Source organism: Meleagris gallopavo, chromosome 2 (assembly GCF_905368555.1).
Source record: "Meleagris gallopavo chromosome 2, MGAL_WU_HG_1.1, whole genome shotgun sequence".
NCBI classification, from domain to species: domain Eukaryota; kingdom Metazoa; phylum Chordata; class Aves; order Galliformes; family Phasianidae; genus Meleagris; species Meleagris gallopavo.
Genome location: NC_139405.1, coordinates 80,512,619 through 80,525,778, shown reverse-complemented (window position 1 = coordinate 80,525,778; position 13,160 = coordinate 80,512,619). Strand labels below are relative to the sequence as shown.

The 13,160-nt window shown below is 36.8% G+C and overlaps 1 protein-coding gene across 1 annotated transcript in view; it reads left to right on the top strand.

The window, feature by feature from the left end:
- Positions 1–11,837, top strand: part of CD109 (CD109 molecule) — an 84,626-nt gene extending 72,789 nt beyond the window's left edge. The window contains exons 31-33 of the mRNA XM_010707730.4: positions 1,239–1,395; positions 1,780–1,882; positions 4,520–11,837. Of these exons, the coding sequence (XP_010706032.1) occupies positions 1,239–1,395; positions 1,780–1,882; positions 4,520–4,710 (451 nt within the window). The 3' untranslated portion in view covers positions 4,711–11,837. The remainder of the gene's footprint in view (positions 1–1,238; positions 1,396–1,779; positions 1,883–4,519) is intronic.
- Positions 11,838–13,160: the final 1,323 nt, after the last annotated feature.

Below are 13,160 nucleotides of genomic sequence, written 5' to 3'. Positions count from 1 at the left end.
TCTTACTTGGCAATAACATGCTGGTTATTTACTTAGTATTTTGGTGGCACTCCAAGATACCTTAACAGGCTGGGTATTTTTGTCTCCTCTCATTGGTAATTAAGCAGAAATAATTACATGCAGCTCCAATTCAGTTATTTGTTTTCAATAGCAGCTACTTTGGTGCAACCCATCATCCAACAGATGGTTTCGTTTGTTTCTAATCTCATGAGCCAACTGAAGTCAGCAGTTGTACTTTATTTCTTTCACAGTCATATCTGTGTTCAATCAGCCATGCTGCCAGGCTTAACAGCATTACTTTGAATGCAAGTCTTCCCTTTTTTTAAACCATCCAAATCTACAAAGAAAAAGTTTTCTTCAATTACTTTCAACTAATGTCAAGCCTTGAAAATGAGGATTGGAGATGCTTTTATTCTAGTATAGCAAAAGTCATGTACATGCCAAGGGAGGAGGCGGAATTCTTCTACCACCTACTTAATTTAAAAAAATACAATCTTTTGCAGGTCACTTTAGTGTCACTTGTTACACAGGGCACCGTAAATAAATTTTGATAGTCCTGCTGTGCATCATGGTATATAAACAAGGCTTGCTCACTAGAGCAATGCTTTTAAGTTCAGGCTGGAAGAAAATATAATAAGAAGCATTGCTTAGGAAAAATGAAGGAACTCAACATATTAAATTACATGGATTTGCATTTTTAAATCTGAATCTTTGAGAAATAATGTGATTATGGTTTTGTTAATGGAACCACCAATCTATATCAAGGACCCATAGAAAATCTTTTATTTCAACCTTCAAAAATGAATAAAAGCAAGACAATGCATCTATAAGTGGAAGCATGAATGTTGTTTCAGTTCAAGAGTTCCTAAGTGGTTTCTTAATTACCTCCTTTGATACATGTATTTAATTGCAATATTTCCTTCATATTTGTGATAAACCTACACTTTAAGATGCCAGTGAAAAGATCCTAGTGGTGGCAGCGTAGTCTCTCATGATTTATTTACTGTAGCTCTGTCACTTATTTTTCATACATAGTTGAAACTGGGCAGAAACATAGAAAAAAAAAATGATAATCTCTTAACTGTTAGAAATTTTCCTTTTGGCATTTTGTTCCATGTGTTTCTTAGTATTCTTGAGTATTATTTCTTCTGTACTTGAGATAAAATGATTAAAGTGTTTATTTAGAGAATTTACTGTTAAATTTCAACTAAAAGTTTTTTTGTTTGTATTTTGTAAAGGTACTTGGGGTCCGATGCATCTCCCAGTAGTGGTATGGTCCTCATGGAGGTTGGCTTACTCAGTGGTTTCTCTGTGTCACCAGATTTCATTCCATTAGACAATACAGTTAAGAAGATGGAAAAGGAAAATGGAAAAGTCAACCTATACTTAGACACTGTAAGTTGCAAATAACAGAGGAGTGCTTTCAGAATGATCCTAAGCTTGACTTGACTTAAATTCAGAAAGACCATATGACTGTATTTTTCAACAGCAGCTGTTCACATTGAATGAATTCTTCCAATTTTTAAAAGGAGATTCATGGGATAGATACAACTCCATTTGTAAGGAGTTTCTAGACTGCACCTCTTGCAAAATCATAAAAGCAAACTTTTTAACAGGTCTATATTTTGGCCAAAATAACAAGTTAAATAAGCAGTTTTACATACATCTTGACTCCAAGCCTTTATAAATAAAGTGGACTTCCAGTGAGCTAGAAGTCCTTATTTTCTCCATGAATCACCATCACAACATTCTCAGGATGTTTTTCTTCTGTTTTTCTAGCTAAATGCAACACAGTTTTGTATGGATATTCCGACTGTGAGAGACTTCAAAGTGGCAAATATTCAAGATGCTTCTGTGAGTGTAGTGGATTACTATGAACCCAGTAAGTGTCATTCATTCCAAATGGATTCTGATTGTTCAGAAGTTAAAAAAGAAGCTTCTTTCATGGGAACAGGACAAATTTCAGTGAAGAAAAAGCAAAATTTACTGAAACTTACTTTTTTTCATCAAACTGCAACCTATTTTCTAACAAATAGTTGTGTTTTCTTGTATACGTTTTTGCTGTCCTAATGGATTGGTTTGTTAGAAGGTGCAAATTGTTATAACTTGTCAGCTGGTATAAATTGTTTTCAGTATGGCCCAATTGTATTCTCCAAAAGGAACTTCACTGTGATTCGCTTACCAAGCTAATGATTGTCTTTCAAATAGTTTTTCCATCTGTTTCTTGTTTAATCAGAGTCCTACACTGCAGAAAAAGCCAGTGTTTTGTTATGTATAGTTATGTAAAAAAGATGTACAAGGGAAAAACAGTTTCAAAAGGATTTTTAATTTTTTTTTTTTAATAGAGTGTGTTTTAGAGAAAAGCAGGAATGTGAAAATGTCTCTACCAAAGTGGGAAGGAAAGAAAGATTACAGGCTGTTGAAGATCTTAGGTTTTCTTTATAGTAGACAGCTGAAATATTTTAAGGATTTGGACTTGGTTTGAGATAAGACACAAAAAAGTTGTATTGACAGTCGTCTTCATTTTGATTTGTTTTAGCATAAGACAAAAGACAACCTAATACTCTATAATGTGTACTTCTTTAGCTGGATAAAAATCACGTTTATTCTACTTAGGCTGAAAAGTTTACTCAACTGCAGAAGTTTAAGTTAAAATAGGGAAGCAACAAATGTACCTAAACCAAACCCAGGGCGTTTTTTGAGTCCTAGTGGCTTAACAAGTTGGAGCAATTTTTATTTGAGACAAACTTGTAACACTTAGAATCTGTGGCTGAAACAAATTTCCACACGCTCTCATTTCTGGAAGGAAAACTGTGGACCTGATCTTTTAAGTCCTAATCTGTTAGATAGGCTAATGAATATGTGTATAAAAAGTCCCATATAAATGCATAGATGTAAATACTGTTATTCGGTTTAAATCTATTTAGAATTTATAAATTCTCAAAGAATAAATAAATATTCATTTAAATATAAGAATGAACATCTTTAAGGACTAAAATTTATGTAATGTAATCATTGCTGCAATAGAAGGCTTTAACTCTAAGAAAAATATTGCTTCAAATATTATTTTATGAGATTCCATTCCTATTGCTATGTAGCATAGATGTATTTTTAGTCAGCATGTATGCATATGCCGTGAAAATGATTTCTTCTGAGGGAATTCAATCCTTTTTAATTCAGGAATGTGCTTTTATTTTATTCTATTATTTTCCATCACTCTCATAGATGGTGAGCCAAGCTGCGTGAGTATATTTTATGTGATGATTACAGTCATATCTGAATTGATTACTTCATATTCAGAGCTGAGATGTCTATAAAGTGTTTATGCTCTGGCATTTATCTAAAAAGGTATGGTTATGTCATAGGTATTACAACTAGCATAGGTGTGAGATCTAGTCAGGGTGCTGTACAGTGGTACTAGCAAGACACTCCTCCAGGGTTAATATATACCACAACTTAGCACATTCAAATGACAGGGCTGTTCTATCACCTGACTTTGTTCAGAGCTAATTGGGTGTTACTGTTAGTTAAATGTTAGGCTCTATAGAGATGTCTTTTATTTTTATATTTTTAATCTCTGATGCTTGAAATTGAGTATCATTGCATATAGAAAAAAAATATGATTAGTGTCCCTTGTTGGAATGAAATCCTTCAAACCACAAAACCCATTAAGGGGAAGAAACTTTGCAAAAGTTTGTTCTGCAAGCAATTAGCACTCATTGATATTTTTGAAATGAGTACAGCCTTCCAGGCTTCTAGTTCATTTGGCTGTGTAGCAACTCTTCAGAAAACTGGAGGACAAAATACAGAGCTAGGTGAGATAGGCAGTCCCAAGTTCAGGAAGCTGAAGCTCCCAGACATAATAGTGAAAATAAGCTTTGGTTATGAGAAACTTTGATTTTAAGTGACAGAGCCTGTAATGTGCCTGGTAAAGCATGAGAATTCCTTTATCATAGAGGTTGCTGACTAGGTAGGAGAAAAATTCCCCTCAAAACATGTGACTAGGCTTTCTGAACAGATTGTGTCTAACTTCTGAGAGGAGTTTATGACTGTATGCCTACCACCTAAGTGTGAGTATACTCACCTGAGTATATTGAGAATGTTTGATGCTTTGTGAAAAAAAGATTAATGTCTAGGCTTAAATACTCATGCTGCAAACTATTTTGCAGTGTATGGCTAGGTCTGTGTTAGGATTTAGTGCTTCCTTTAAAAGAGCTGTCTTCGTGAATTTAATCCTGTAAATATACTTCCTTTCTCAAGATACACTGCTGTAAGATACTATATTTTTATTTTTTAATTACATGAAGCACCTTGAATGTAGCTAATGTTTAAAGGCATAAATATCTTTCTGCAGATGGGACTTCTCCAGAAAATGTAGCATTTCAAAAGTTTCATTACAAGTGTTTCTGGAAGAATTTCCAGTCTGTGTTAAACTCCTTTAACACTAAGCTTTGACTTTCCAGCTGTTGGACAGTCCTCAGAAGCTCATTAACTAATGTTGATTAACCTTTCTAAACAGGGAGAAGAGCAGTGAGAAGCTACAATTCGGAAGTAATGCAAAGCATAACCCCTTGTGACTTCTGTGAAAGTGATTGCAACCTTTGCCACCGAGCTGGTTCTCCAGCCCTGCTTCAGCACTCTTCCTTGGCTTCTTTGTTCTGCGTGCTGTTTGTCCTTCATGTCAACTTGATGTGCAGTTGGGTGCTGTAAGAGAAAACATTGTTTCACATCTAATGTTTCCATAAATTATCCAAAGAAAATCTTATGTTCAGATACTAGCCTGCCTTCAGTGATCACAGTGACCTAACTCCTGCTGTGTTCAAGGAGAGCAGGTCTGGCCCATATGGTAAATTTCTGGCTGTGCCAGAAAACTTCTTTAAGTGTCTGCTGGAAATACTTTTCAAGTCTTAGTTTTATACTGAAGTTATTTTCTAAAGAAGCGAAGTTACTGGGAAAGCAGTTTGAGAAAATGCAAACCTAGCTTCCCACTCCGGCTTCCTTTCATCCTAGCTTTCATTTTTGCACATATATTTTTAGAAATATACATTAGATTAGTTTACATTGCTTTTTGAGAAACCGTCTCTTTCCTTGGTAAACAGAGCACTGGGAGCTGGGTATCAGAGCTTGCATTGTTCTGTTCTGCAGACATGACACTTAATAATAGTATTTAGCTTCTCTGTATGCTCTCATGCAGAGCAATATGAAAAATAAAAGGAGCTGGCTTCAGAGCTGATCTATGATCCAAAAAGAACTGCATTCACAAACTGCTGAACATTCCAGAAAATTATCAGTCTTTTTTTAAACAATTACAGAGAAGCCAGGTGAATTTTTTGCCAATTTGTTATTAATCATGTTTGAAAATAATGCCTCCGGATGTTTTCATGGATTTTACGCTGCAAGTCTTTCACTGTAAATCATCGAAGAAGGAGTCTGAGACTTTGTTTTTCCAGGGTTCTCTTTCCTTGTGAGAATACTTGTGTTCCCTGGCATGTTTATGGCCACTGGGATGAAGACTGCCTTGATCCTTGTCTGCTTCAGGAAGTTTTCTAGAAGTGTCACTCTTTGGGGGATGATTTATCTCTTGCATAGACAATATACAAGTCTTTTTGACAATATAAGTGCCATAACTCTTCAACAGCTGTTCTGTGCCATGTCAGCTGGTTGACTCTGAGTGCCATGTGTTCGTGTAAGTCCTGTTCTTGTTGGCGGAAAGGTTTTTAGGAGTTGTGGGTTCCACATGCATTCTGTTCAGTGAAACACTAAACATATTTGTTTAAGCATATCCTTGTATGTTTAACTGCCTTGCTGGAGTGGGAGGGAAAAGAGGGATGGTGAAGCCTTCCTGGAACAGCAGGCATTTACACCCAAACCTTCTCTTTGCAACTTGGGAGAATTATTTAAAAGATGTGGAAATGAGTACGTTTGAGAACCCTACAAGTGAGCATCTTCCTGAATGAAGCTCTTCACTGTCTGGCAACCAATTTAACCTTTTTGCATACTGCCTTTGACATTTAATGCTTACTTCTTTTTAATAAGAAAGCCGATAACATTTCTGCTTATTGAAATGAAATTAATTATTGTTATGCTGACTATAATAGGTTAGAAATTTTAAGGCTATTCTTCTTTCTTTCATATCTTTCAGAGACGGAGTGTGTATGTGTACACATGCAATTATATGGTAGTCACTTTCCTTAAGCAATTTCTAATTTTTATTCAAATTTTGCTACCGCTTAAAATGTACATTTTTGTATTTTATGCTTATGTGTATTTTCTTTCAGAAAAGGAAATTAGATCATGGTAGCATGGGAAGAGGTTTGAATTTCTTGAACTCTGTGCCTTTTTCATAATGAGTTATAGCTTTTTAACTACAAAGCTAGTTTGGGTGTGGTTATTTGTTTTACTTTACCTGTACTTAGAATTTGAAATATTTTTTACAAACTTGGGATTCTGTCTCTCTGACAGAGTTATGTTTTTTTGTAGTCAGTTTGTGCTTTTTGTCATTGGTGCCCTTTGAGTAGTTGATTAGTGCCTTATGAGTTCCTGTGCTGCTCTGATCCTCTCAAAGTGATATTATATGTACTGAAATTCAAAGCACTGCTTAGTCGATAGAATGCAGATGTAACCCTCTGTAAGACATGTCCTTGCTTATGGGGATCCAAAGCTAATTGAAGCCAAGATAGAAAAATGACATGTATCTTTGTCTCAAATTCTTTACTCATAGGATTGAATTGTGTCAAATGAAAGATGTGGAAAACATTCACATGCTAAATTAGGATATGTTTCACTATGGGTTTCAATTCCTGATGAACAAGGAAAGCAGATAATCTTTTGCCTTTGGGGCCAGCAGCCTTGACATCTCATTTGCTTTCCTTTGCCATAATTTCAAGAACACAAAGCTCACATACTTTCAGTTATGCTATATGTAGAGCTTCTAAGACGGACATAGATATCTGATTAATGTTATAATGAAGAGGTTTATTTTTTACTGGAGATGTACTGGAGATAACCTACTCCTTTGCAGTAGATAGCAGGAATATAATCATAGTTTTATTTTGCACGCAGTCCCATCTTCCTGAATACTCTCTGGAGAAATAGACTCAAACTGCTCTTCTTAATTTCAGAGAGAGCAACTTTTATTAGTTTTACCTTGCATTTATTTTTGAGACAAACAACATATGTTTTCAAATGACTCTTGGCTGCCTTGTACACCCTAATAAGAGGCATCAGTCATAATCCACCGTGTCACGGAAATTGTTAATCAGTGAACAAAGATCCTTTTTTATTTTATTTGCTTTCTATAACGTAGTATTTCACTTCAGACATCCAAATCTGCCTCTGTAGTAAGCTACTTTAAAGGCACCATGTACAGCATGACTTAAACAAATGTTTACGTTAGGTGGCCTTAACTTCCATACGCTGCTGCCTTGAAAGATGCCTTCAGTCACTTTGCACTGTGACTATTTTCTTGAATAAGTTGCAGAGGATTTTGTATTTCGTGTTGGCAGTGAATGGGACAGAGAAAGGCAATACTATGTGGCACAATGACTCAGTGTTTTCCTCTTTGTTGGAGCCTGTGCATAAATGCTCATTATGTGTATTTTTTCCACTCATCTGTACAGTCAGTTCTTGATGTTAGAAACTACTAGGAAATCTTTTAGTTAAAAGTTTTTGGGAAAACATTGAAAAAAATCTTTAAAAGCCTTAAAATGGTGCTAAAAGCAGTCGGGAAATGATGTTTCATAATGGAGTCTTCCTATTGCATTGCCTGAACTCTTTTTGTGTGATTGCTCTTTGTTTGAAGCCTTAGTACTCTCTGGTACATCCAGTGCCCTTTTCAGCTCTATGTTATCAATGGATAGTCTATGCAGAACCGTTAACCTCGTATTAAATCAGCAAGGAATTTATTTAAGACTGGCTTTAAAGCAAAACCTTAATGCATTTTAAAGAATCTCTCTCCTCTCTTGACTGTCATCCACAATCCCACAGGTGAGCTTTTCTGTACAGATGTCCTTGTGTATCTAGAAGCCTTCCGTGCTGAATGGTGCTGTACACAACAGGAAGCGCTTGTCCTGTGACAAGTGCTGCGTAACGGGTTCACAGCAACTTCAAGTTTGCCAGGACTGCTCAAATGCCTGGTTTGTTTCCCAGCATGGTATCTTTGTGCCCCATTTACTTCTCAAACAAGAGCTCGCTGGCTTGTGCGCATCAGTGGCACACGATAAAGGAGAAAACTAGCCACACTAGTGCAGGAGAAAGTGAAGAGTCAGGATCCAACATTACTTGCCTATCTTGCCTATCTTTTGGCTTGAAAGTCGCTTCTTAAAATTGGATGTGAGATTTTTAGAATTGCTTTTAGTAAGTTTTCAAAATACTGTCCTAACAGTATTTCTCCAAATGTGTTCAGGTCGGTATGAATTTTGACAATACTTGGTGCAAGCAGATTTATGTAGAAAGCACATGTGTGTGTATATATATATATATAGCTGTTATATAGGCTCCAGTGTTCTACTGTGTGCAATCTATGTGCAATTAAAGCATACAAGATCTTCAAAAAGTAGCCAAATGTATGATATTCTGTTTTGTAAAACACACATCTAGAATTTTAGGACAGAATATATGTGGAAAGCAACTGATGCCTAATGGAATCATTGCTAGATCTCGGACACTAACCAAAGAGGACAAAATCACCCACATTATTCAATTTTAATGGTCAATTATTTTCTTATAGTTTCTGTTTTTCTAATACAAATCTTTATTCAGTAAACCATCTTTGTTTAGTGCTGTAAGTACAGAGAAGACTTTCAATTTTATCACCAGTAATTTATAGGTAAAAACTTTATCACTAGTAATTTATAGATAAAAATAAAACAGCAGTTTTGTGATCTGGCCTTTTGAGTTTGTATTAGATTCTCCTTTTCCCTATGTCAAAATAAATTTTACTTCAATATTATTTCTTATTCAGTTTATTGTACTTTTGTGTGCCACTTGAAAATATCATTGCACTAATGCTATTTTATGCAATAAGGTCTGACATTGTGTTGTGTTAGATAAATCCAGCGATCATTTTTCCTCATGGGTAGCTTTTTCTTATCGGATGCACTGGAGTGTCGTTTTTATATGTGCTATAGTTCAATCACCAGAACTCCAGTGCTAAGATTTCTCTTTAGTTTCATATGATGCATTTTGTTAATGTATTTCTTAGTGTTATCTAAAAGCTTCATCAGCCTTGCTCAGATTTTGAGGTGTTATACTATAAACGGATATTTTGTGTTGAATTCTAGTATTGTTAGATTGGCTGGAATATTAATATGAGGAAAAATATAAAAATGCTGGCTCAAGGGAAGTGGCATAAATGCAGACGTAACAAAGCAAACTTTAACTGTCCTACTGGCCGTTGCATCTCTTGTTTTCCTAGGTCAAGCCTTAAGCAATTTGAACTAAAATTCTTGGCTGCTTGAGACATAGACAAAAATGCACTTTGATCTATATTACGATCATCATACATAATTTCACCTTTGATCAAAACAGAAATAGTAAAAAAAAGAAAAAAATCCTTTTATGATCTGTTTCGAGTAAATGGAGGTGAGCTAGCATGGTTGTGTCCTTTCAATTAACAGAACAAATATTAAGGAATTAAACTGATTTACAGGATTTTGAAAACTTGTCATTGATTTATTTTTCTTCAAATAAAGATTACAATAGTTATTTTTAAATTTTATTAAAGATGAATTTTAATAATAATATGTTCAGTGTTTGGTTGTTGAACAATATGGTTGCCTGTAGAACATGGCTGTTTCTGTACTCTGTGGACTGTTGCTCATTCTCAGCACTTCTTAGGAGCTGCCTCACAGGTATTTTAAAGCTTTATGGAGCTGCAATGGTGGTTTCCATGGTTGGGCTGCTGAACATGACCTTGCAGAACATTATCTGGGATTTTTCTGATGGGAATCTCCACGTTCTAAAAACATTTTACTCAACAGGTAGTCATCTTAAGACTTCTCTCAGGAATTTTTCAACATCTGGAATTTGGAGAAGTCTCAGTCAACTGGAAACTGGCAAGTGTCCCAGTTTTCAAGAAGGGCAAGAAAGAAGACCCTGGCAATTACAGTTTATTCTGACATTCTCAGTTCAATGCCTTGTAAAATTATAGAGCAGATTATTCTGGGAGTTACTATTCTGAAGAGTATTCTGAAAGACAATGCAGTCATTAGTCACAGCCAACATATATTTGTGAGGGGAAGCCCTGCTCAACAAACTTAATTTTCTTTTATGACAAGATTAGCTGACTAGTTGACCAGGAGAAGACAATTAATGTAATATTTTTGGACTTCAGCGAAAATTTTACTAATATCTCTCATTGTATCCTTCTGAATGAAAATGCCTAGCATACAGCTAGACCAAAATATAATATGATGGGTGAACAGTTGGCTGAGGAGTCAGGCTCAGAGGGTTATAGTAAATGGGATTACATCGTGCTGGTGGCTGGTCACTAGTAGGATTCCCCAGGGCTTCATTTTAGAGCCAGTTCTCTTCAATGTTTTCATCCACAACTTAGATGCAGAACTCAAAAATACACTAAATGAGTTTGTGGCTGAGACTAGCCTGGCAGGAGCTGCTGAATCCCTGGAGGCTGGAGAGGCTTTGCACAGAGATCTTGACGAATTGCAGGGGTGGGCAATCAGCAACTGCATAAACTTCAACAGGAGGAAGTGCAACCCTGGCTCTGTGTACAGACTGCGCAATGAAAGGCTGGAGAGCAGCCCTGCAGAAAAGGATGTGGGGCTTCTGGCTGATGGCAAGATTAACCTGAGTCAGCAGTGTGCCTGAGCAGCCAGAAGCACACTGGGCTACAACAGGCCCAGTGCTGACACCACATGAGGGAAAGGGTTGTTCTGCTCTGCTGCGGCTGTGTAACCTTATCATGAGCACTGTGTGCAGGTCTGGGTGCCACGGTAAGAGAAGGCCATCAAATTGTCAGAGAGCATCCAAAGGAGGGCTACAGAACCCAAGGGAATAGCATGGAACCACATCAGGGGAGGGTTATGTGTGGGTTATGGAAAGGTTCTTCAACAGAGGGTGGTGGGTGTGGAACAGGCTGTCTGGAAAGCAGGAACTTGAATTAACTTCAATCCAGCCAGTGATAATACACGTGCAAACCTCTCCTTTGCTGTGATTTTTCATATGACAGTGTGTGAGCACTGCTAGGCCTTGTGCTCCTGTGCTCATTTCTTTGTTGTCTCATGCTTTCCCGAGGGAAAGCAGGCCTCTTGTGATTCAAGTAGAGCCTGCCCTTTAGCATGCCTGTACAAGTTTATTGCAGAGGTGTCAATATATTGTGGTTCAAATAACGTTCTGTTACGGGGAAATACACGAAAGCATTTGACATAATAATTTATTTTGATAGAATGTAAAATAGCTCAGTTGTAAAGATCCAGAATCCACTGAATTAGAATTACCATATCAGCTTTGGAAAAAAAAGTCAGTTCCAACTTTCCATCTTTTTTTTTCCATCTTTCCTTTTTTTTTTTTTTCTCACTTATAGTATTCCGAGCAGTCCCCAGATCTTGCAGCAAAAACCCCAAACCAATGTACATCCAGATGTGTGATAAAAGACCTGGAATACTTCAGCCTTGTTTCTTGGTTTTTCCTCCCTTGTGTGTAACTGCTTAAAGAGCTGCAGGTTTGCGGCTCTTTATGTTTTTTGCTCAGTATGAGAAGATGATACAGCAGTAAAAGTACTCTGCCTAACCTTATCACCACATGTTTTAGTTGTGTATTCTTACCTTTGACTCATAACTTATGCTGATGTTTCTTTAATAAAAGAGAATTTCCCACAGTGGAAATGGTTTTTCTGCTTTCTAAAACTATATTCCTTGACACTCAATACAACACGTGTCTTTACAATACTTTTCTAGAATTCTAGTGCCAAATGTCTACCATTTGTGTTTGCTCCCTTTCTGCCTCCTTTCTCCCTATTGCATGATGGCCAAAGAGAACTGCAGCAAAGAATGACTGCTGAATGTGGGGAATGTGCATTTTCTAATGATGTGAAATTGGGAGTGTTGTTCTCGGGCTTTGCTTGCTCTGCAAATTATCCTTTTTTTTTCATTTTCCCTTTGATACCTTTCATTTTCAGCTTAATTATTGTAACTAGCGCATTGCTGTTATTCCAATAGCAGAAGATAGTTATGAGGGGGAACACAAGTGTGATACTTGAGAGGCTGAGGAGGTAAATCTTCCTGTGCCATCTGATTGATGGAAGAGACTGGCTTCTTAAAAGGGTAAATAAAGCACTTTTTGAAACATGCTCAAAGAAGCTTCATTTTATTTACTTATTTTGCACTTTTGCTACAGAGTGATCCTAAGGAGAATGGTTTCCAAAGTGAAAATGTTTTAGCTCTCAAGCTGAGGGGAGAGACGAGACATCCCTGTAAAGGGAAGTGAGAGTTAGTTAAGGAAAAGTTAAAACTTCATACATCAGAGTTTAAGGTAGCCTTGAACTGTGAGAGATGAATAAATTTGATGTGGGGTAGACTGTTGTGCAGCAAGATTTTCATACTGTTCTTTGGAAGGTTCCTCTGCTTGTTTCTGTCCTGGATTGGACATGTTTCTGCTGATATCTGCAATCCCCGCATCCTTCTGGTGCAAGGATCTCCAGATGGATCTGGTACCTGTTTATCATGCTTTTCTAGGCTTTGAAAGCCTTAAAAAACTGACAGTTGCAGTAGAGAAAGAGTTACACAGACCTGGTAGGTCCTTTGAAGCCCTGAAAGGGGAAGTCACATTGAGTCAAGTTTCACAGGAGCCTATCAGAGTCCCAGTTTGAAAAACTAACATGCAGTCTTATTATATTTGCATGCATCAACAGCCTCAGAGAGACTTCCAGTGCTCCAGAGAGTAGCTTTCAAGTTGACTTTGACAAAATGCAGAAATTGTCTAAAATCAGAAGCAAGAATATAGCTATGTACTCAGGAAAGACGGTAGTTGGCTGAACGGATCTAGGCTGAGTGAATGACTAACAAGGTAGATATTCAGCAGAAAAGGAGCCAGGATGCAGAGATCAATCCACTGAAAATAGGCCAAACTATTTACTTTTTACAACTTTTGCCAAGTTCTTGCACAAGAAGGAAACACACTGGGTGGTATAAACAGGAGTGTTG